General features: G+C 41.2%; 1 protein-coding gene across 13 annotated transcripts in view; it reads right to left on the reverse strand.

The window, feature by feature from the left end:
• The window catches only part of LOC111579000 (adhesion G protein-coupled receptor L2-like), an 85,791-nt gene that overhangs the window by 10,433 nt on the left and 53,997 nt on the right, over window positions 1-21,361 (reverse strand). For 9 of the 13 annotated variants that reach the window (XM_023286045.3, XM_023286052.3, XM_023286046.3 and 6 more), the window contains 12 exons: window positions 20,105-20,410; window positions 18,268-18,368; window positions 15,640-15,825; window positions 13,716-13,754; window positions 9,810-9,993; window positions 7,904-8,026; window positions 6,609-6,814; window positions 5,885-6,058; window positions 4,349-4,558; window positions 3,396-3,616; window positions 2,548-2,614; window positions 298-389 (listed from right to left, as the gene is read on the reverse strand). In XM_023286045.3, the coding sequence (XP_023141813.2) occupies window positions 298-389; window positions 2,548-2,614; window positions 3,396-3,616; window positions 4,349-4,558; window positions 5,885-6,058; window positions 6,609-6,814; window positions 7,904-8,026; window positions 9,810-9,993; window positions 13,716-13,754; window positions 15,640-15,825; window positions 18,268-18,368; window positions 20,105-20,410 (1,909 nt within the window). The remainder of the gene's footprint in view (window positions 1-297; window positions 390-2,547; window positions 2,615-3,395; window positions 3,617-4,348; window positions 4,559-5,884; window positions 6,059-6,608; window positions 6,815-7,903; window positions 8,027-9,809; window positions 9,994-13,715; window positions 13,755-15,639; window positions 15,826-18,267; window positions 18,369-20,104; window positions 20,411-21,361) is intronic. The other 4 variants (XM_023286049.3, XM_023286047.3, XM_023286053.3 and 1 more) reach the window with 1 other exon arrangement.

The following is a 21,361-nucleotide window of genomic DNA, read 5'->3' on the forward strand; positions in this document are numbered from 1 at the left end:
TCGCATAGCACAAATACTGAAATCATAAAATGAAGTAAAAAGCAGCACTGACAGAATGAAATAAAACCTGAAAGGGAAAAATTATTGGTCTGGTTTGGTTTAAGAGAGGAGGAAAATCAAATAAACGTGTAGGTCAAAAGCGGCTTTTGAAATTTCAGGAGGAAGGCAAAGGCAGTAATGGTGCATATTATTTTTCTTTTCACACAAAGGTGACCCCCCACTCAGCACACATGCACACAGTCTCCCAGCAGGCAGCCACCGACCGGCCTCCTAATCTCCCAGAGTGACACCCCTCACCTGATACCCCCCAGCCTGGATGAGTCGGGTTTCATGGAGGTGGAATGCTTCACCATCTTGTACATCGTCATCACCAGGATGATTACATTGGCCTGTCAAAACAGAGGTGTATCAGGGTTAACAGACTGCACTTAAGAAGGCATCCAATTCCTCTTGTTATCAGTGGAGGATTCTTACACACAAGTACTAGTGCCACGCTATAAATACTCCATTATGAGTAACCTAAAACAGTAGAAGATGGTATTTTAACTGTCAAAAGTACAAGAATTAAATGCAGAACACTGTGTCACTAGTTTATATTATTAGATTATTATTACTGACGCAATAATGTGCCGGCAGCATTTTACTTTTCACAACGAATATTGCTAAATCTATTGTGGCGTTGGCTCTACAGCGAGCGCCAACACAAACATACCTTTACTGAGGGGAATATGAAAATTTAATGCCTCTGTGCAGATCATAAAGTACACTGACTTTCAAAGAGAAAAACAACAGCGCGAGGTTATGGCTTTGGTCTGTTTCACACAGCAAAGGTCTACAACATAAGCTGCGTTCAAAGTTTCTCTCCTTTCTCCTGCTTGCCTGTACAGCCGATCCCAAACACGCTCAGCAAATTCACAATAAGGGAATGTGTAGCTGATGTCCAAACAGATCGAAAAGACAAAAGCTCCAGAAAAATGTAGGGCGGAAAGAATGGAGCTGAATGCCATATTTTAGAAACAAGTTTTACTCAGGCCAGGAAAAACATTTAAGTGATTGAAGCCATACATCCAGAAAGGTTTCCATGCTCTCAGGATGTGTCTCTGTAAGCACTGCAGGGCCTGTAGCCACAGAGGGGAAGGGAGGAGATGTGCTTCAATTTGGCCCGATACCATATTTAACCTTTAAAATGTAGTTCTGTAAATATTCAATGAAAAACACGAATATATCCGGATTTTTATGTTATGAAAAACTTCAACCCCATATCTGCTCCAAGCGCGCAATTTTAAAGCGTGACCAATCTACTGTACATGGAAAGAAAATAAAAGGCATGAGTTGGCCACAAAACAAACCATAATGACATAGATGTAGTGTTCTCAGTTTATGAAATACTTCATTTTCAATTCCTCATTCACAAATAAGCAGAAAGATCGTCATTATTATCCCATATGGGTGCATTCTGAAACACAGGGGTCTTTAAATGGAAACAAAGAGAGTGTGAGTGGAAAGCAGATGGAAACCAACAGCAGCAGGGAAAAAGATGGAAGAAAAGGGAGTAGCTAAGAAGACAGAAAGAGGCTTTTAGATCACAGCTTAAAGTAATGCAGAGTTTTGTCTCCTAGCCACTAGGGCCAATTTACGTCCGCATGAGTCGAGTGGCTGGAGATGCATTTAACACAGCCGTAAGTGATGACACAGATCCGATGAGACCGACAGACGAACGGACAGCGAGGCGAGGAGCTGGGTAGGCACTCTGCAGAAAGCAGAGGCAGACTGCACACAGGCTCCCCCTCATGCTAAGTCTCCAAGGGACTGGCCTCTACCATTTTCAGGACCCTCACTTCTCTGCCAAAAAAAGCGCATAAAACCTCCGCTGCCGATGATGCGTTCCTCGAGGTTTTGCATGTTTTTACAGCCAATGGACAAATTTACATGTCTGCTGTCATATATGCCAATATGAATATATATTGTGTGTTTGTTCAGGCCTATGTGCATGCTTTCCTAAATGCATGCATGCGCACACGCTGGGTGTGTGTCCATGCGCGTTGTGAACACCCAGTGCTCCGCATGAAATATTAAAAGGTGAAGATGGAGATGTCCGTGTGCTGGGATTGGCTGGGGATGTGTCATGATCCTCAGCAGGGCTATGGGCTGTGGTAATGGTTGTCTGGCCCACCCCCTCATTACTTCCATGTTCACCCCCCAGCAACATCACCCTTGTTTTCCCACTGAGAAAATGACCTTCATGCCTGAAACGATTTCTCCTCCTGATTGCAGAAGGGGAGTATTCTCTAGATGTACAGCAAGGACCAAACAGCTTTAAGTTGTTGCCGCTCACCAATTCTGATTTCAGAGGATTTCATAGCTGAGTGGACACTGATGTCCTCGTGTCAGCTATAATGGAACCACTTTCCTTTCATGCAAATTGATCTGAGAAGAGCAGAGTTAAGATGCTGCCAGCACACAGAGAGAAAATCTATAAACTGGTTTCAAAGCTTTGTTTGAAAAAAAAAAAAAGTCACCACATGTGGGCATGAATTTACAACTTACCACAATTATGAAGATTACAGGTCCAATAAAGCTCCAGATGAAATGGTTATCAACCCTCAACCAGCATCTGCAGGGAGCAAAAGGTAATGTTCAGTTCATTAAATCATCTCGTTGCCAAAACAAAGTTGTGTCTCATCGATCAGGGCTCAGCAGAGCTGCCTCAATGATCGGCCACAGCTACAGAAGAGAGATTCCTCTGACTGCAGAGAAGAAAACCCGACCTTAAGGGAGTGTTGGCCTCGTGCCATGAGAAGCTGCAGTCTAAAAGCAGCGGTTATTGGACTCATGACTTCACAGTCTGCAAATGTCTACAAATGTAGGATGTCTGTATGTACCTTAGACTTTATAAAGTAAACAATGTATTGTAGACAGTTCAAGAATGAACTGCACCTCGGTGTGTGTTTATCACCAGGAAACAGAAATGAAGTGAAGATTACTGCAAAATAAATAGGGTTTGAAAAAGGCAGTTTACTTAAATCCCATAAATTAGAGGATAGCAGTATTACAAATCATAAAGCTTGCTGCTTGGATGAAGACCAGCAGAGAAGTGCCTAAACTTTTAACTGACAAGGGCGGCAATTATCCACATGCAAAGAATAAAAACCCAGCAAGCCAGTGCAGTTAGTCAGCACATTCATTAACGTTGCCACTTTGCTCGAAGCCTCTTCTTTTAGTAATGACAGGCTGTAAATTTGCCAGGGGCAGAGGTGGACTACTCTTTGTGATATTACTATCATTAGCACATACCGTGCATGCTATGTGGGTGTGTCTCAGTGACCGAAGGGAGGACTAATACTCGTGATTTTTACCCCATCAAAGAAGAGCCTCTGCAAAGATGCTACACTTACGCCCACTGGGTGCCGTAGCTCCTGTAGTCAATGGCTGCTGAGATGCCCACCACCACAGCTGGGATCAGGTATCCAGAGATGTAGTAATACTTCCTGCGTGAAAACTCGCTCTCAAACACCTCGACTAGCATGAAGTACAGCTGCACGCCCTCCAAACACATCCAGGCGAATGCAGCCAGGAAGCAGAAGTGGAGAACACCGGCGATGATGGAACACACCAGCTGACAGGAAGACACACGCAGACGTTACACTCAAGGTAAGAGGATGTTAAAAGGATTAATTAGACTTTTTCTTAATTATCAAGGGGGACTTTTCGAGTAATCAGCCTGACCTTGTATGATTTTGTTGGCACTTTTAAAGTCCAGACAGCCTAGTTTAGCCAATCAAACAGGGACTAAAGCTGTTCTAATTACTATTTCATGTTAAAAATAGGATAAAATGACTAAACATGGAAAGGGATTTGCTTAAACTGTATGCTACCTGTCCTGAAAAATGTTCAGGACTAGCAGGTGAAATGGAGTATTTAGTATCTAAACAGACAGATATTTCCCAACAAAATGCTTATTTGGAAAAATAATTAATTTTAGATCTAAGAGCGCAAACACTCATTTGAGAATTTGAGAAGGCATATCTTCCAACCATAAATTGCACAGAATTTTTATAAATACAAATAATGCAGGAGAACAGTGATTAAATCATGAGTGGGATATTAAATGAAAAAATGAAAATCCTCCCTGGGTTTAAGTATGCTACCTCTAAGTGTTAAACCAAGCAGCCGGAACAGACCTGTGATATTTTAAGCTAATGTGGATTTTTTTTTTTTTTTTTTGGGAAGCCACTTAAAAAGACAAATGAAGCAGAAATTCAGGCGTATAACGGCTAATCACGGGAAATGAGACCCTTCATCAGTGGTATGAATGTGAAGACCCTCTGCTGTATAATTTCCACGGTACCTTTGGTTCTGTCATGTTGATGCCCACTAGGAAGAGAAGCTCGCCAATGAAGAGGTTGAGGCAGAGGTTTTTGTGGATGGTGTTGCGGTCACTTTGCAGACCTCTGAAGAAGCAGAAGGTGAAGAGGCTGATGGCCAGGCAGACGAGAGACACGGCGATACCCATCCTGGTGATGACGGTGAGAAGAACCTCGTGCACGCCGCCCTCCCTCTGCAGAGACACAGATAAAACATGGACTGACCTTCCCCTTTGCACTTGATATTACAATAAGTAGCATGTGAGCATATAATGGCTGTGGGTTGAAGTGTTGAATATGCTTAAGTGTAAACACAGGCCTGATGGAAACATCCGTGTATACCGTTATTAAAATGGAAATTTCTGAGGTTTGCAGCGGTCTGTGATAGTGATAGACAGGTGCACGTATGAACAGCTTTTTGCTTCAAGTAATCATTTCTCTTCAGCATGCAAGCCATTTTAAATCCCTTTTAAATGTAAAAATTGTAATGTTTATCTAAAGTCAATATGAAACAAAACTGGGTAAATACAATTCAAAAATATACACTTTTTTGTATAAAAATCCTTACTAGTTACAATCTACCCTAATTAGACCTCATGTCATCTGGCACTCAGACGGAAAATGTTTAGATCATAATATTGCAGCCCATGTTAAAGAAAGCGACATCAACAAAAAAGACTGCCACAAAGAGCTGCAACCCTGCCGTGACGATGTGGGTCCTCGCTTTGAGGCTGAATCACGCAGTGTTTCAGAAGATCTAAAAACTGAGCGTGTTTCAAGATGGGCACCTGGCAAATGTGAAAATAGTAGACTTGGCCACACAAAATATCACTCAAGGACATGGTGGCCTGAAAGTGAGGCAATTCCTCCTGTGATATTTGTAATTTTATTGAGGGCAGGAGTTACAGTTGAGGTGATGTGTAGGGAATCGGTGTGAGGCTAAGCCCAGCCTCAGAGCTCTGGTTTCGAGCTGTGGTTAAGGTTGAGGTTAAGACAGATGACAGGCACAGAGTTCATGAGTTGGGACGTATTATTAAACAAACCACAAACTTATCCTCTACATTTATTACTGGATAGGTCCTTGCTGCACATGCCATTTATCATGTAATTGGATTGTAATTGCATTTTGTGACCAAATGGGTCCTGCACCACTTCAAGAGGGGTGGAAACATAAGTTAAAGCCGAGGTTATGCTGTTTCCCATGATTCTCAGGGACATATGCATGGAGGAATATTAGACACGGACCACAGGTAAAACCTAATTACTTCTGATAATGGTACGGCACTTTCTATCCTGATTCACAATCTCGCTCTTTTAAAGTGACAGCCCACTGCCTTTCCTCCAGCTCCCTCCCCTCCTCCCGCCCTTACCTTCTCCTCCAGCTATAATCTAATTATCTCCACTGAAATGCCATTCTTGTTCTTGCCGTGTGTGCACAAATCTTTCAGCGAGACGGACGAAGAACAACTAATTGAGACAGAAAAATAGCTCATGCAAACCACACGGTGAGGGCCACTTACCACATTTCCCCGATGAGCCATGAGGATGGCGAAGTTGGTCAAGTGACTGCAGGAGCAAGTGGTGTGGCTCTTATTGGTTTCCAGCAGTTTACAGCCCTGAGTGGACCAGTATCCCATCATGCTTCGTTCTGAGTAATTCCAGAAGGAACAGTTGGGATTGTAGTAGTGCTCCTTCTACAGAACAGAGCACAGAGAAAAATGATTAAACATATATGAACATGCACTGCAATATGGATGAGTGTAAACAAACACACCTTGTATATTATATTTCTTTAACTGTAAGTCACTGGATGCCAAAGTCACGTGTGGATGATGTTAATTTGTGCTTTTTCTACCAGTTAGTGTCTCAGCAATTCAGATTATTCAAATGTAATCAATTGTTGAGGAAAAAATGGATTAAAGAAATCAAAACAGAAAAAAAGAATGAAACAGAATATTTATATGGTGAGTTGTAAGAAGGTTACTCTGGCAATTCAAGCACAAGGCAAAATACAAAGCAGAAGAAGCATCAGCTCGCATGTCTGATTAGTAATAACCACCACCCATGACACACTATGTTGTATAATGGATGTTTTTTTTTTTTGTTACAAGAAGAGCTTTTACTGCAACAATAACACAAAGTTCCACATTTGACCTTCACTGTAAAAAGCAGCACAAGCATTTCAGTAGTTTTTGCAGTCTGGCTCTGTATTGTGGTCTGGAGGAAAATCAGGAGGAGGCTTACATCCAGGTGCTCCAGTGTGAAGATCACGGGGTCGGCCACAAACACACGGCTGGACTCCTTTGTAATAGAGGCTGACAGGATGTGGGAGTTGACAGTGAGAGAGAGGTTGTGTTTGTTCAGGTCCCCCATTCCCCTCAGTGTGGCGTTTTCAGTGCTGAGGAACTGACCCAGGTGTTTGTAGAGCACAAATACCAGCTTGGCCACACCTGCAAACGGCATTAACAAAACACGTCTGATAAACAGCAAATTACCGATTATCTTAGTAGTGAAAACACACGTACAACATTCACACCAAACGGGCTGTAAAAAGTCTTTCTTCATCAATGAACACAGAGGTTGTTGAGCAAGATTCCAATTTACACTATAAACAAATCAAAGTGGCAATATGTAAAACTTTAAGGATAAATATACCATTAATAATGCAACAAACAACTGTCTGCTATGTAAATATATCGTGGAATAATGACATCTCGAGCAGAGAATGAGGTCACACTCCCTCTGTGTGTGTTGTAATCTGAGCTTCTCTGTCCTGTTTTGTCAGTCCGGCCCTGCATACATGTGAGACTGTCAGACCTCCCTATATTAATAAACAGATGAAGTGGCTTCTCAAATCACACTATAAAAGAAGTAAAGCTAAAAATGCGAAACCAGAGCATATAATTTATGTTTATTTCCTATAGAACTGCGGTTAATCTAGAGCCGCTTTTGCAGCCAATGTCAGTGTCAATGTGTACATTGATAAAAACAGCAACATCAGCATATCAATTAATAGATTATTGATTAAGGATTAAGAATAGTGAGGTAAGAGAACAGAAATTTGCATCCCTGGCACAGATACTAAAATTCCGTTTAGCATGTCTTATCTAGTTTGTCTTATCACTCTTTACCATGAAACATTTATATGTAAAACCTGATTGTGTACAAACAGGCAAATGAAATACACACAATGAAATATATCAACTAGAATTATATATGCTGGTTGGCCAATTTTTGAACGTTCAGTAGATTAAGGTGAGCTATTACCAGGCATTATGCTAAGCTAAGCTAATCACGCACACACACACACACACACATATATATATATATTTTGTACTAAAATTCTTCTCATCTAACTCTGCAAGAAAGCCATTAAATGTATTTACTATGGTCCTAGTAGGTACAGCTGTATAATAATTCTCCTGTCCTAATTACATGAAAGGCAATCATGCTGTGGACTTGAACTAGAGGTGATTTTACATCATCAGCGAACCATCTAACCACGGGTAAATGTTTCCGTAGATGCATAGTGTTCTCACCATTTTTGCTGTTTACTTTCACCGTGTTGGAGGAGAGCTGAAGAGACGCTCCACCCTTGCTTGTCTGTGGAAATCTGAAATCTTGCACCTGACCATCGGTGCTTAACACGTACACATCCAACACTGAGGTGAGGGCAAAGACAGAGACAGATAGAACGAGAGAGGTGTATTACTAGTAGGCAACATTTCAAAAGCATTACATGGTGTTTAATAAGGGCTCTAACGTTAAGACCCGGTGGGGTACGTGTAAAGGCTCGACAGTCGTTGTACCAGTAACAGAATCCAATCTCATTGGCAAGACCCTGTAGAGAGTCATTTACTTAAAAAAACATGTCACTAAGCTGTTGGCTGGCATTGTGAAAGCCTCTGAGGCAAGAGCAGAAGAAAAAATAACAACAAGGGCGGCGATAGAGGATGAGCAAATGCAAGCACAGAGCCTACTGCAGCATGAATGTCAAATATTCATAGGATCAAAAATATCATTGAGCTTGTACTTTTTACTTTTTCTTCCCCCTGTGGGTTCAGATAACTCTGGGCTTGACGAGCAAATCTTTGAAAATCCTCCAAATTCCAGCAGCCCCTCTCCCTGGTATGCCAGCTGCCGGGTCGTGCTCCCTTTGATGTGTGAAATTACTAAAGGGTCAGGAGGACACACGTATCAGCACACTCCCTCCCATCAGAAACGGCCTCACTTCCTCAGATAGATGGCTTCTGACAGACGGAGATGAGGAATTGTTCTGTGGTTGCTCTCCCCCTCTGTCTAGCTTTTACCTCCCCCTCTCCCTCCCTGTTCCCTCCTCTTGCCCTTGATGCTCACCCAGAGATTCCATTTGGGCTCCGACAAACTGCTAATTAGAATCAACAATCATTTTCAATGTTTTTCAGCTCTTCAAGGGAGGTCAGGTAAGCTGTTCTCTCAGGTTGTGTTTGCATTCATACATTTGTATTTATGTTTCTTCGCTGGGATATTTGTGCAGATAAGCGAGAGCTTGGCAAGTTCATAAAAACTGCCTGAATGTAGTGATTAAACAGCCAGTATGCAGAATATCACACAATGTATTAATCAGTTCTTTTGGTAAAGACAGCAACTAGCTCTTATCAGCTTAGCTAACTACCACTTAATGAGAAAGGCTCAGAGAGAACAGATAGAGTGCTGTCTGAATGGAACAGTGCCATTCAATTGGTTCCTTTGTTTTCCCCCAGAGGTCTGGACAGTTCATTTCGCAGCACACATTCAATGATGTGGCTTTACAATGCAAGAAAAGGATTAAAAACCAATGAGGTATAAGACAAAAAACAGAGAGTGGGGGACCATAACCATAGCAACAAAGCACTATGAGTAGAAATATGACAGTTCGCTGCACAAAGCTGACTTAAATGAATGAGATCATGTCGCTAATAAACTGCATGTGAGGACAAATTAGATTTTTCTTTTGTTGAATCAAATTGTTTTTGAAAAAAGATGTAATTTATAAAGTTCTATTCTATATTACAGTCTGGTGACATAATAAAGAAAAAAACAACAAAGTGTCTCAGGAAGTTGTTGAGCCACCACCAGAACAAAAATGTTTCATCACAGGGTAGAGGTTATCACTCTGAACAACTCTGTATTGATTTGCAGTGACTTGTCCCTCTAAGGGGACAAGTGGATAGAAACCATAGCAGCAAAAAGGCCACCCACAACATAAAAGAGCCACCAAATCCTCTTCTTGTGGGGGTCAAGAGTTCAAATTTTTCCTTTAATTTGTCATCTGTCTGTACACCCTGCAGGCAATTTTACCAATCTGTTTGAAACAATTTTAGTGAGACGGGGTGCACAGCCAAAAACAAAATCCAACAGCATCGTAAATGGTGACTGATGGACGTGCGGTTTTCTCTTTTTTACAGTTACTGGAGAGGAACTTACTGATATTCTCTGCAGGCACTTTTACGATTGCAGGCTCGATCAGGTTCTCTGCAAGGACAAACGCCCCTTCCTCCAGGGTATCCAGGAGCATTGTGGCGGCATGTGTTTGTTCTGTGGAATTCATGTCTTTCCAGGATTTCAGAGCTTCCGGCCTCAGGAGGTTGTCAACAGTGTCCACAATTGCCTGTATCCATGGAGACAAGTGAAATGTCAGTTTGCTGTTTCCCCCCCGTCATAACTTGAGTTTAATAACAAAGAGCGGGGACTGGGAAGCAAATGATAAAAAAGGGCATGCATGGCCAACAGTGACAGCAGCAAAGACTGAAACTGAAATATCAAGATCACTCCGACTAAAGACATAAGAGTTCAAGAAAGTCAAGGGCAGCTAAAATAATAATGATGATAAAATATTTATAGCGTATTATTTAATATTCTGTATATAAAAAATAAGCCTAATCTAAGGAAGTCTCTTGTGCACCAATTTCCAATTTCTTTATTGAATAATAATGCAAACATGCTTGAGGGTAGAAAGAAACACAAACCAAATGTTTTTTTTCCCTTCACTGAAAGAAACTGTCTACATTGCTGCTTTGTCACTTCCTGCTTTTAAGCAGCTATTTTCCAAAAGAACAATCATTCTCATGGACAGTTCTCTTATTTCCATAACAGGATCTGCCGATAATGACTTGAATACTATTTTCCTGGAGGAAAGGGGGCATTATCATGAAATCCATGTCCAGAGTAGTAGTCCAAGTCAAAACGGGGGAAAATTTCTGCTTGTTTTCAATGGCAATCCTTTCATTTCCTGCTTTCTGATAAGCAGTAAGTAAGCAAAACATTCCACCGAACCCACACAAGTATCATATGTTGATAAAACAAGAGTTTCCTTTGACCCCGGCAGAGTGAGTTCACGACTCCTGCGTGGCGCAATTAAGAAACAACATCGCTAAGTTTTCCAAATCCTACAAAAACACAGTTGCAGAAAGATCTAGAGGAGGCCTTGGTGTGATAAATCAGAGTGACAATTTAACCATAGGTGCCATTAACCGCAGTAAGACCCCCCACAATAACGGTAATTAACCACAACAAGCCCTTGCTCACTGTACCAATTAGTCACAGCTGTGATTATCCAAAACACTAATTGACCACAGACAGGATTATCCGTTTGCCTGGAATAACAAGAAAGCGGATCAACCAAAGACTGCACCAATATATGATTAACCACAACATTTAACCACCGAGCTCATGTTAACCACAGCAATGATGACTGTATCCAGACACAGAGCACTCGGCGCGTCTTTATATCTTGGGTCCAAGCACTAAAATCAATCTCTGTGGCCCTGACCTTGCAGGCAACTAGAAGCTTGCAAACTGTGACTATGACGGGAGTTAAGTGTGTGTTTGTGTGTGTGTGTGTGTGTGTGTGTGTGTGTGTGTGTATGTGTGTGTATGAAGGAGAGACAGAGCAGCAGAGAGAGAAGTGGCGATTACAGGGTTGGAGCCATTACAGCCAGACTGACACTAAATGGTCTTCACTGCCCCCCGGTAAGCCATCCTCAAAGGACCCATGAAATCTAAAAGGAGGAAAAAAAATATGTCTCTCTCTAATTTGTGATTTGTGTAGGACAGAAAGAATCTGTCTTATGATTGAATCCTCTTTATTTCTTGCCTGGGTGGAGGTCAATTTACAAATCACAGGGGTGCTAGCAGGGGAGCCCCTGTGGCTTTCTATAACTAGAGAAATGTATCGCACGGTGAAAACTCACTGGACGAGACAGTGAACATTCAAGCTGCTTTGACTTCAACAGTAATAGATGATGAACAGTGACTACTGGTCAATAATTGGCTTATTGATTTGTCCAGCTGACCAACATGGTCAGTAGTTGGAGCTGCAGCAGTGATTGTGACACACAGCTCAAATCATAGCTCTGTAAATTCTTCATGCATGTAGATATGATACACACTGACTAATGACTACATCTGCAAACAAACATCCAGAAAAAACAGAGAAAGGATGCTTCTTATATTCAAAAGTTTTTTCACTATCAAATAGGGCAGCACGATGTTCAAAAATTTGCGATATGAAAAAATGCAGCATTCTTCACAAGATGACTTGAATAACTATTTGGAACGACTAAAATATTCTCGGATGATTGGTGTGATTTTGTCGGGGAGTGTATCTGCACAAGAAATTTTAAAAAGCTGAAAAAACGCTGTTTGGAACCTTTCTCTTGTGGTGTAACACTGGCGACAGCATTCAAAATGGTTTTTCACTTTGTGTGGCATTCAGATCTGGCCTTGCACTCGTCAATACACAGCTTTGTGGTGCTGATTTAAATGGGCAAAAAAAATCAGTCATGCTGCCTCGTATAGTGGAAACACTGCCAGCAGAGTACCTGTTTTTGATCAACATCCCCTTTCTGTAGCAGAATTATTTTCACACAAGTGATGCTGTATTTCTTTTTGCAGCAAAATCTTCCTTTTTGGTGTTTCTGTGAAGTGTATTTTGTACTGTCTCTGTATCCAAGAGTTCTTAAATTGAAGTAAATTGTAGTCTTGGAGATGAGTCATAGAAGATGAGAACCACGCAAATTTTTCATTGAATCAAGCAGCAAATAAAGTTGTACCATGTTGTGTTCGAGATAAACTTTTCTTTCTTCACATTGCACTTCACAAGTTCACAAAAAAGTTGTACCATGATGTCTTCAAGATAAATTTTTCTTTCTTCACATTGTACTTCACATTGTATTGTGCAGACCAATTGCCAAAGTAATTCAGTGAAAACTGTCGGCACATTAGTGGATACACTGCAGACACGAAGTGCTACTAACTAATGCAGTGAAACTTTGCCAAAATGTAAACCAATACAGACAGGTGAGGTGTATGGGAGATGTTGGGAAGGCACAGTAGATGATTTTGGCTGAGGTGAAGTCACAGAGGAATAGCTAGAAGATAATCAAAGTCGTACGGATATGTCCTCTGGGCACAATAAATATCTGTATCAAATTTTGGGCCGATACATCCAGTAGATATCGAACTGGACCAAGGTCATGCGCTGACTAACAGGCCAATACGCTGGCACTGCCTGACTGCCTTTAGTCGTGCCACAAGCATGCTAAAAAGATATTCATAAATGCAGGAAGGAAAGTGCATAACCCTGTCATCTTAGTAAAAATGAGACCGCCGATAAAAGCAACTCAAACTTACACGGAACTGGCATGAGCATGCGAGAAATACAAAATCTGATCATTTGTTTTATGCCATGCAAGGCATCTTCTCCCGTGTGTTTACACCGTGTCCTTTTCTTTCAGCACCACCTAACCAAAGAAATAAACTCTACTACAGCAGAGGAAAAGTAAAATGTCTGGGGGAAGAGTGAAAATCCGACTGGAACACAAACATATTAATGGGCTCAGAAATTAATCCTACAGATAAAACACAACTGCAGGAGACTTTTTTTTTTTTTTTGCAACAGGGACAAGGGAGACTAGAAATTGTACAATGTAAGCAAGTGAAAATTGAGCACACTGCCACTTTGATCACACTTCTGGCTGACAGGGAGGTGCAATTACGACCGTGGGCAGGCAATTATTCACACAACATATAAAGAGCCGACAAGAGAGATGGAGAGAGAGAAGGAGTGGGGGAGGAAGGGAAGCAGGAGAGAGAAAAATGAAAGATACACAAGTGATAGGACACAGAGGAGGGAAAATAGGACAAAAACGGAGTGATATTAATGGTGGCATCAGATGGACAGAATAACAGGAGAACAGACAGCAGCCATATATTGTACAAGCAGGTCACCAGGCACATACTGTAAAAACGAGACAGAGAGAGCTGCATGCTGCTAGTCAGATGTTAGGGATCAGGGTAGAAAAAGCCACGAGGAGAGCCTGGCAGTTATACCTTCATGTACGCTCTGCATGTCTTCTCTCTTTTTTGAAGCTTTTCCACACAACAAAGAGGATCAAGCACAAGAAACAGATCGTAGAAAGAGGTGGTAAGAAAGCAGGAAACATTGCATCATGTTACTTACCATCATTTACAGAATTAATGAAAAGAAGGAAAGGGAAAGGTCTACGAACAATGACCTTAAAATAATGCAGCAGCTGTAAATGCGTTGTGAATTCTAAATATGAATATGGATCACATAATAGTGAAGGGAAGAGATGAGGAATGCACAGCAGAGGGGAGGAAAAAATGCTGAGAGCAGATTCTGATGCTCCCCATTAGTGATGCTTTAAAATACATTGAGAAGATAAACAATGTGGGGTGAGGTCATTTGTATTTCACGACATAGAGAAAATAATAAAGTGCTAGATCTTTTTAAAACCCCTTGTTAGTCTCGTGGCATTAAATAAGTCGCCGTCTCCTCCTAATTAAGTCAAACCGGAGAAAATCATACACTGTAGCTTTGACACAGAATTGGAAAACAAAGAGACAAAAATGTTATTTCAGTCTAGATTACAACCTCCACATCATAAATACTTCAAACAAACGTGCACAGAAAATCTAAAATGTTTCTTCAACAGCGATTTCTCCCATGGACACCAGCATGAAAGCGAAAGGACCACACCACCGTCTTGTAGTTTTAGCTTCTTGAATGCAAGTCATGTACACAATCATTACATTTTTCATAAACATTTTCAAATCCATGTCTAGTTTCAGATGTAAGGTGTTTTTTTTTCTTCTGTAGCAGGCAGCAATTGGTTTCTATTTATTTCTGCATGGCATGGAAATCGACTTGTCTTAAGCCTTAATTGTGTTTACACACATATAAGGTTACGGTCTGGTTTCTGCACTAACCTGATTTCTTATATCAAGTGAACGAGAAAGCCAGTTTCCATAATCAGGGCAGGGGATTAGAAAAACCTGATTTAGTCCAAGGCTTCTGGGCCACGTAAATAGGTTTTACAGGGACATGTGCAAGACAAAGTGCTTAGACGGAGAAAGCACTCCCATTACAGTAGTGCTAAAAGATCAACAAGAGGATAAACAAATCACTGAATTCACACCTCAAACTGTCAATGTATGGATGTGGTTGAAAGTGTGTTTTGTTGCAGCTGTTACTGCACAAAACAGGGTCCCGGCGAACACCTTTACATCCATGCAGAGAGGTTAAGTTACTGAAAATCTGAGATTTTCAGAAAGTGGCATGGCATTGTTGCTATGTTTCAATCGCTGCAACACCGTTGGCGACGCAATGAGAAACCTGTTAGGTCTTAGCTTCAAATGCGTAATAGCAGTGTAGCTGTCTGAACATTAGGGCACAAACAACGGGTGTCATTTTGGTGAAAATCACCTTGTTTACAGAGCAACTGCTGTCTCTAAAGTCTGAATAACAATGTAATTTTTCAAGCTGTCACTCATCTCTCCATGTGACTGCCGGCAGCTGAGATGGGGGAGATGTCTTGGCGCTACTATTTTCTTGCTAAGCGTCTGCAGAAGCTTCAGGACAGGGCGCTTCCACATTTGTCAGCACTGAAGAGTTATTCTTTGTGTTGGTGGGGGGCTCATGGCCATTAGCTCCTTTAGGGGGAAGAGCCAGGTGAGCCATTGTTTCCAAAGACGGTAATTACCAAGAAGTTGTAGAGGAATGAGCCTTCCCTCAGGGCGAGACCTGTTTCCCTAGTCGCCTCACCTGGGACTGTGTGTGTCCAGGAAGGTGTAAGTGTGCGTGTAAGGGAGTGCCCAGGCCGGTTTGTGTTTGTGTGTATCAAAAGGTGTCCTGCTAATGAATGTCCTGAGTCATGCTGACATCGAGTTGGGGCAAAAGGCGAACAAAGTTTAATGAGAGGTTACAATGGGCCAGACAGGATTTTCACAGCACCTTGTTGAAGCTGCGTCCAGCTGAGTCCTTCTCGCTGGGCCTGAGCTCCTGCAGCTGAGCGTCCAGGATGTCGACGAGCTGCTCCATCAGGCGCACCGAGGAGCTGACGTCTCCGGCAAACACCGGGCCCTGTGTGTGGCGTGCCAGCTCATTGGCTAAATTAGCAGCATTTTCGCCGCTTCGGATCTAAAAACAGCAACAGGGAAAACAAGGGGGTGTCAGCAAAGTGTCAATGAGGCAGCTCTGAAATAGTGGTTATGCAACATGAACCTGAAATAATGTATCTCATGTACACCTCAGAGCCATAATCTATGGCAACACGGCGCCTCATAAAAGGTCTTTGTGTGCAGATTAAATGTACTCACAGGGATTGTATGCTTACCACATATCTGTGACCAATAGGCTTAGGAACTATAAAGAAAAAATACCCCAGTATACAACAATGATAAGCTGCCAGAGTTTGTATTGTCATCTGTGATCAATATAACCCAACAGCTAATTTCCTTTCCTTTTTTGGGTACATCCACCCCCTTCAAGTTTACCTTGACTGTCAGACTACATACATATATTGTACACTGACTATATACTAATCTTCATGCTGTGATCCCTTAACAGTTATTATACAAGAAATCAATCCATTCTGCACTAAGAGGAAATGAGGCACCGCACACATAGACAGGAACTTTGGAATGCCACTGCCAATTAAACTTCACACAGAGAAAGCCAATGCAAATCATACAGAGCAAAATTATGTGTGGGAAAAACATTCATATCATTCAATCCCTGAGCCGTTCAGCTCCCAAGGTGAAATTCAGAGGAATCTAACGAGTCTTGTAGATGTACGACAATACTCCCCACTTAGAAAAAAGGACTTCACAAGTGTCAACAAACCAGTGGTGTAATGGCTGTAGAACCATCATCGTTGGCAATTATATCTAAATAAAAGTACTAATACAGTCAATTCAGCCAATTACTCACGGAGCGTATCTGGTTTCTCTTTTAATGAGCAAATCTGCAAAAGTAAAAATAGATAACTACTGCTCTTGCCTATCATATGTCACACCAGGACTAGCGATGTGTATAATCATCTAAGCATGGTGCCTGAACGAACCTAGACTAGTGAGAAATTTTCTCCTTCTTCCCACTCTAGCAATATCACATGGATGAAGAACAAACATAAAAAAATATAGATTTTTTTTGTCAGAATTTTTTTCCTTTGCGTTTTTTGTATATCATATTTAGATGAAGTACTGTTGAGTGAACACAAAAATGCAAGCACATTAAAGGTCCCATATTGTGCCCCTTTTCATTAAAGTCTCAAATGTTCCTAGAATTTTTCAGCTTTTTAGCTCAAAGCACTGCAAACATGGTTCATTTTTCCATGACTGTTTAGACCTATTCTAAACAGGCTGTTTCAGTATCTGCAGCATTAAATGCAGCTAGCTGCTGTTGTCCCCGCCTCCTTCAGGAAGAAGACACCCTCTGCGTGTATGATTAATAGAGCAGGATGACACAGTTCACCCTCTATCTATCTACCAACCACACAGCAGCTGACACAGACTTTCACAGACTTTCTACTGCTTCTAACTTTCTCTCAGAGCAACTATGTTACATGAAAATATTGCAAATCATGTGTATGGCAGTTTTGTCAGACAACATTGCAGTAGGTTGTACATCCAGTCCTTCATTATTGGATTCAAATTACTCTTAAAGTCCCCAACTTTTCAAAGCCAACGGTAAGGTTAGCCACATTAGTCACAAAATGCACTAACACTAAGGATTGTCCTGTCGTTGTGGTGACATTCCCATAAAAAATCCAAATATTCCACAGGATCTTCAGTTCCTCAGATGCTCAGAGTGCATGGTGACTCTTGTGTTAACTCCTACAGCCAACAGCAGAACATTTGCTTGTGGCTGAGACTCACAGCTTTAATTTTCACTTCCAAGTTTTTAAGACATACAAAAAAATCAAATAGATGTTCTCTATACAGAACCTTTAATGTGGCTTGCATAGTTTTTATTATATTTTCACATTATTCATAATTATGTTGTTTTTCCATAGTTAAAGCAGTATATATTCCTAATCTACTTCAAACCTGTAGTGGCACAGCATAAGAACACAACTCTTTTTTTTTCATTTCTACATTTCCATAAAATGCCTTTCAACAACAGCCAGGATCATTGCCTGAACCTGGTGCATTCTGTTTTTCAGTTAAGAGAAACAATAATCTCTCCTTTAGAATGCAATATGTTTTGTGTTTGTGTTGCGTTAGTGTGCATTGAAGCTTCTGATGCTGTTATCTGTACATCTACATTAGATTACTACCTGCATGATCAAAGCATGAAAGCAAGAAGAAAGAAGCCCGGGCTCTTTGATTCCCAGTAACACGCCACAATTCTTGGCATTTACTCCTGATGTTTTAGATAGCTCATTTCTTTCTGCCAAAACACAGTATTTTAGCTGCCCTTGAAAAAAAGTATTTTCATGATAAGTACACTTGACCAGTTCTCTGCTGGAATACAGACAATAAACTAAGCAAGAAAAGGGTCAGAAACTGCAGCTAGATGTTTGAGTTTAGCCATGTTACATGGTTGCCATATTTTGTAACTGCCATATTCTCCTTTTACCTTTTGTGCCACTTGAGTCACCCAGTGGGAGGTGCAGTTGCTGAGGTCTGGCCCTTTGGAGCACCAGGTCCCTGCCACAGTGCAGAGGAAAGAGGCGATGCCTGCAGTACCACAGAATAAACACAGCAGTTGGAAGGAAGCCAAAACCTTGCTCAGATACAGTTTCTCCTGCTGGTCCTTCATTCATTCAAACTCTCTGGTGCAGGAAACGAACTGTTCAGCAGGAACAAAGATTTCCAAACCATTCAAAAGCCTGAAAGCTTTATAGACTGACTGTATGGGAAAAAGCGTTGAAGGGATACTAAAAGACTATCAGGTTCCTACACAGATTGGACAAAAGTAAAAGAATAAAATAACAGTGGGCAAACAGTGTTTACATATTGCTTGTAAACAGACAGATTTCACAAGTAGAAACCTTTTATTTACTCCCTGAGTATGCATGTATATAGAAAACACAGTTTCTCCAAATAACATGCTGCTTCACTGACAAGAGCAATAACACACTAAATCTGAGACTTTTTCTCTTTCCAACATCGGCTCTTTCTTGTTTTTACTCTCCAATGGCCCTGCTTTATGTTTTGACAGCTCTGTCAGTCTCTTTGAATGGGTGTTAAGATAACTTCTGGAAGATTATTGCCGCAGTATCACTGCCAGCTGAACTCATATAACGGCCATCAGTGAAGGTTTCCCTAACTGCAGAATTCATGCACTTCTTGCAGGGATTTTAACTGCAATAAGTAACTGCGAATGTACTGTATAATGCAAGTACTTTGGACTTTGGATGACTTCTTCTACTAGAGACAGGTATTGTTTTTTTTTCCTCTGTGAAGCTTTATTTCAAGAAGAACACACACACAGCCATTGAAAGCCATGTTAACTATCTTTGGGAGAGTGAAAGCCTCTAGTTTTAATTCTGACAGCTTCTTTTCTGGTAATCTTTATGCTAAAATTTTCGGCTTGATTGCTGATGAAAAAAGACAACAGAAAAACCATCCCTGTTTCCAGGTAACACCTACAGAGTAAGGACATAGGAAGACGATTCAAAATATATGTACAAAACAATAGCAGCCTTGTAATATGAACAGTATTTTTGCTAAACTGGATTATATGCAGTTTTAGTCTGAGACATTATTCAAAGTTATGGATTTTTTTTAGGATAGTATTTTTTAAGATATAGCTGCACATCATTTTGCAAAATGAGCTTCCTTGACCACTGGGCAGAAGCTACGTAATACAAAATATCTTAATTTGACATTGGTGTAATTAAGACTTCCAACAATTAATTTGACATTCAGGGAAATGGACAATTTTTTTTTGCTGCAAAAAAATTGTACTTTCATATCCATAGACTAAAAATGAACCAGAGGAAACTTAGAGACAGTAAGCTGAGCATAGCATAGACTGAGCCAAGCTGAAAGCAGCTAGCTTAAATGTTAGCCCACTAGCAGCTCTAAAACTCACAAATGACCAAGTTGTATGAAATTACAATGTTGTTTTAAAATATAAGTTAACCTGTGTTCATATATAAATTAAACAACATATAACGTATTAATTACTAAGACTTTAAGGTGTGGGTTTTACTTAGCAAAGTCTCCCACTGTTTCCAGCATTTGTGTTAAGCTAAGCTAACAAGCTTCAGATCCAATAAAATTCTGTTGTATCCTAACAACTGGGCTTTTTAAAAAAACATTCAAATAACTAAAATGAACCTCTAGTCTCCAACCGACAGACACCAGATGATACAAATTTGAAATATTTATGTACTATGTACATTTAAAGAAAACCTTTGTTTCCAAAAAGTTACAACATGTTATTGGTATGTGTGCCACACTCATACCTCTGGTCCCTTTGGGGCAGGGTCTCTCCACAGTGGTCCCGGTGTGGGTGTGGGGCCAGTCGATGGCTCTCCTCCTGGTCGCCTCGCAGAAGCGTCTCGGTGTTGGAGGCAGCTCGGGGACGGTGGGCTCAGCTGTACCTGGACCTCGACTGTCCTCAAACGGATCTCTGCCATCTCTTGGATCTGCTCCTGCTCCTGCTACTGTCGTGCCACCTTGGCCTTTCATGGTGGACACAGCGGTGGTGGTGTAAACAGTGGTGGTCTTGGGTATGGATGACGAAACGGAGACATCCTCGATGGTTGGCACTAGAGGGAGAGAACAGTGAAGCTGTTAGAGCTTGAGTCATAAATGTCCTCGCCTTGAACTCCCGTTGTTCCTAGCAGTGGGGGAACCACAACTGTTTTGAGCCCTGTGGCTTGTTGGTACTACTAGAGTTACTGCTACCCATAATTCCTGAAAATAAAAGCATCGTGCAGGTTTTGCTTACAACTCCACCTCTTTTCTACAAAATCAAGACAAACCGATCAACATGATGCTATTTATTTCTTGTTTACTCAAGCCCATAAATAAGACAAGCAATGGTGGTGGGGACGCTTTGACATAGCAGTGATTTCCTCCCAGCAGTGTCAGTACCTTGGGCTGATTAAATGTCAACAATAAAGACAAAGCCTGACTGCATTTTACCTTTTTTTTCTGCCTTGTTCATCTCTCTCACTTTGATAAAGCTGGCGTGCAGAAAGGAGAACTGCACTGCTCCGAGCAAAAACCATACATCAGCAATAATGTGATTCCACTGTATTCAGTCCACGCCTACCCTGCGAAGCAAATTCATGTCTGAAAGCGCATGTGCAAGTGTGCAAGCGCGTTTGCGTTTGCTCCATTACTCAGGTGTGTTCCTGCTCAAAATCAGTGTGTGCACACAGATGGATATCTGCTGCAGAGAGCCTGGAGATAACTAGGAAATGAGGGCAGAAATGGAGAATCTATACATTTTATACAGTATGAATAGCCAATATGAATAAAAGGCAAAACACAGTGGGTGTTTGAGTGCGTGTGTGTGTGTGTCTACATAGATACACTAGGCTACTTGTGTCCTGCATGAATGATCATACATTTTTACCCACAACCCCCTGATTGTATTTTGAGATAAAAGCAGCATCCCACAATGAGGTCTGCAGTTGTGAGAGGCACTATAGTGTTGCCTTCAGGTTCCCTGGGTGCTTCTGGGAAAATGCAATATCATGCTATCTGACACT

The sequence above is a fragment of the Amphiprion ocellaris genome, chromosome 10, assembly GCF_022539595.1.
Source record: "Amphiprion ocellaris isolate individual 3 ecotype Okinawa chromosome 10, ASM2253959v1, whole genome shotgun sequence".
NCBI lineage: Eukaryota > Metazoa > Chordata > Actinopteri > Pomacentridae > Amphiprion > Amphiprion ocellaris.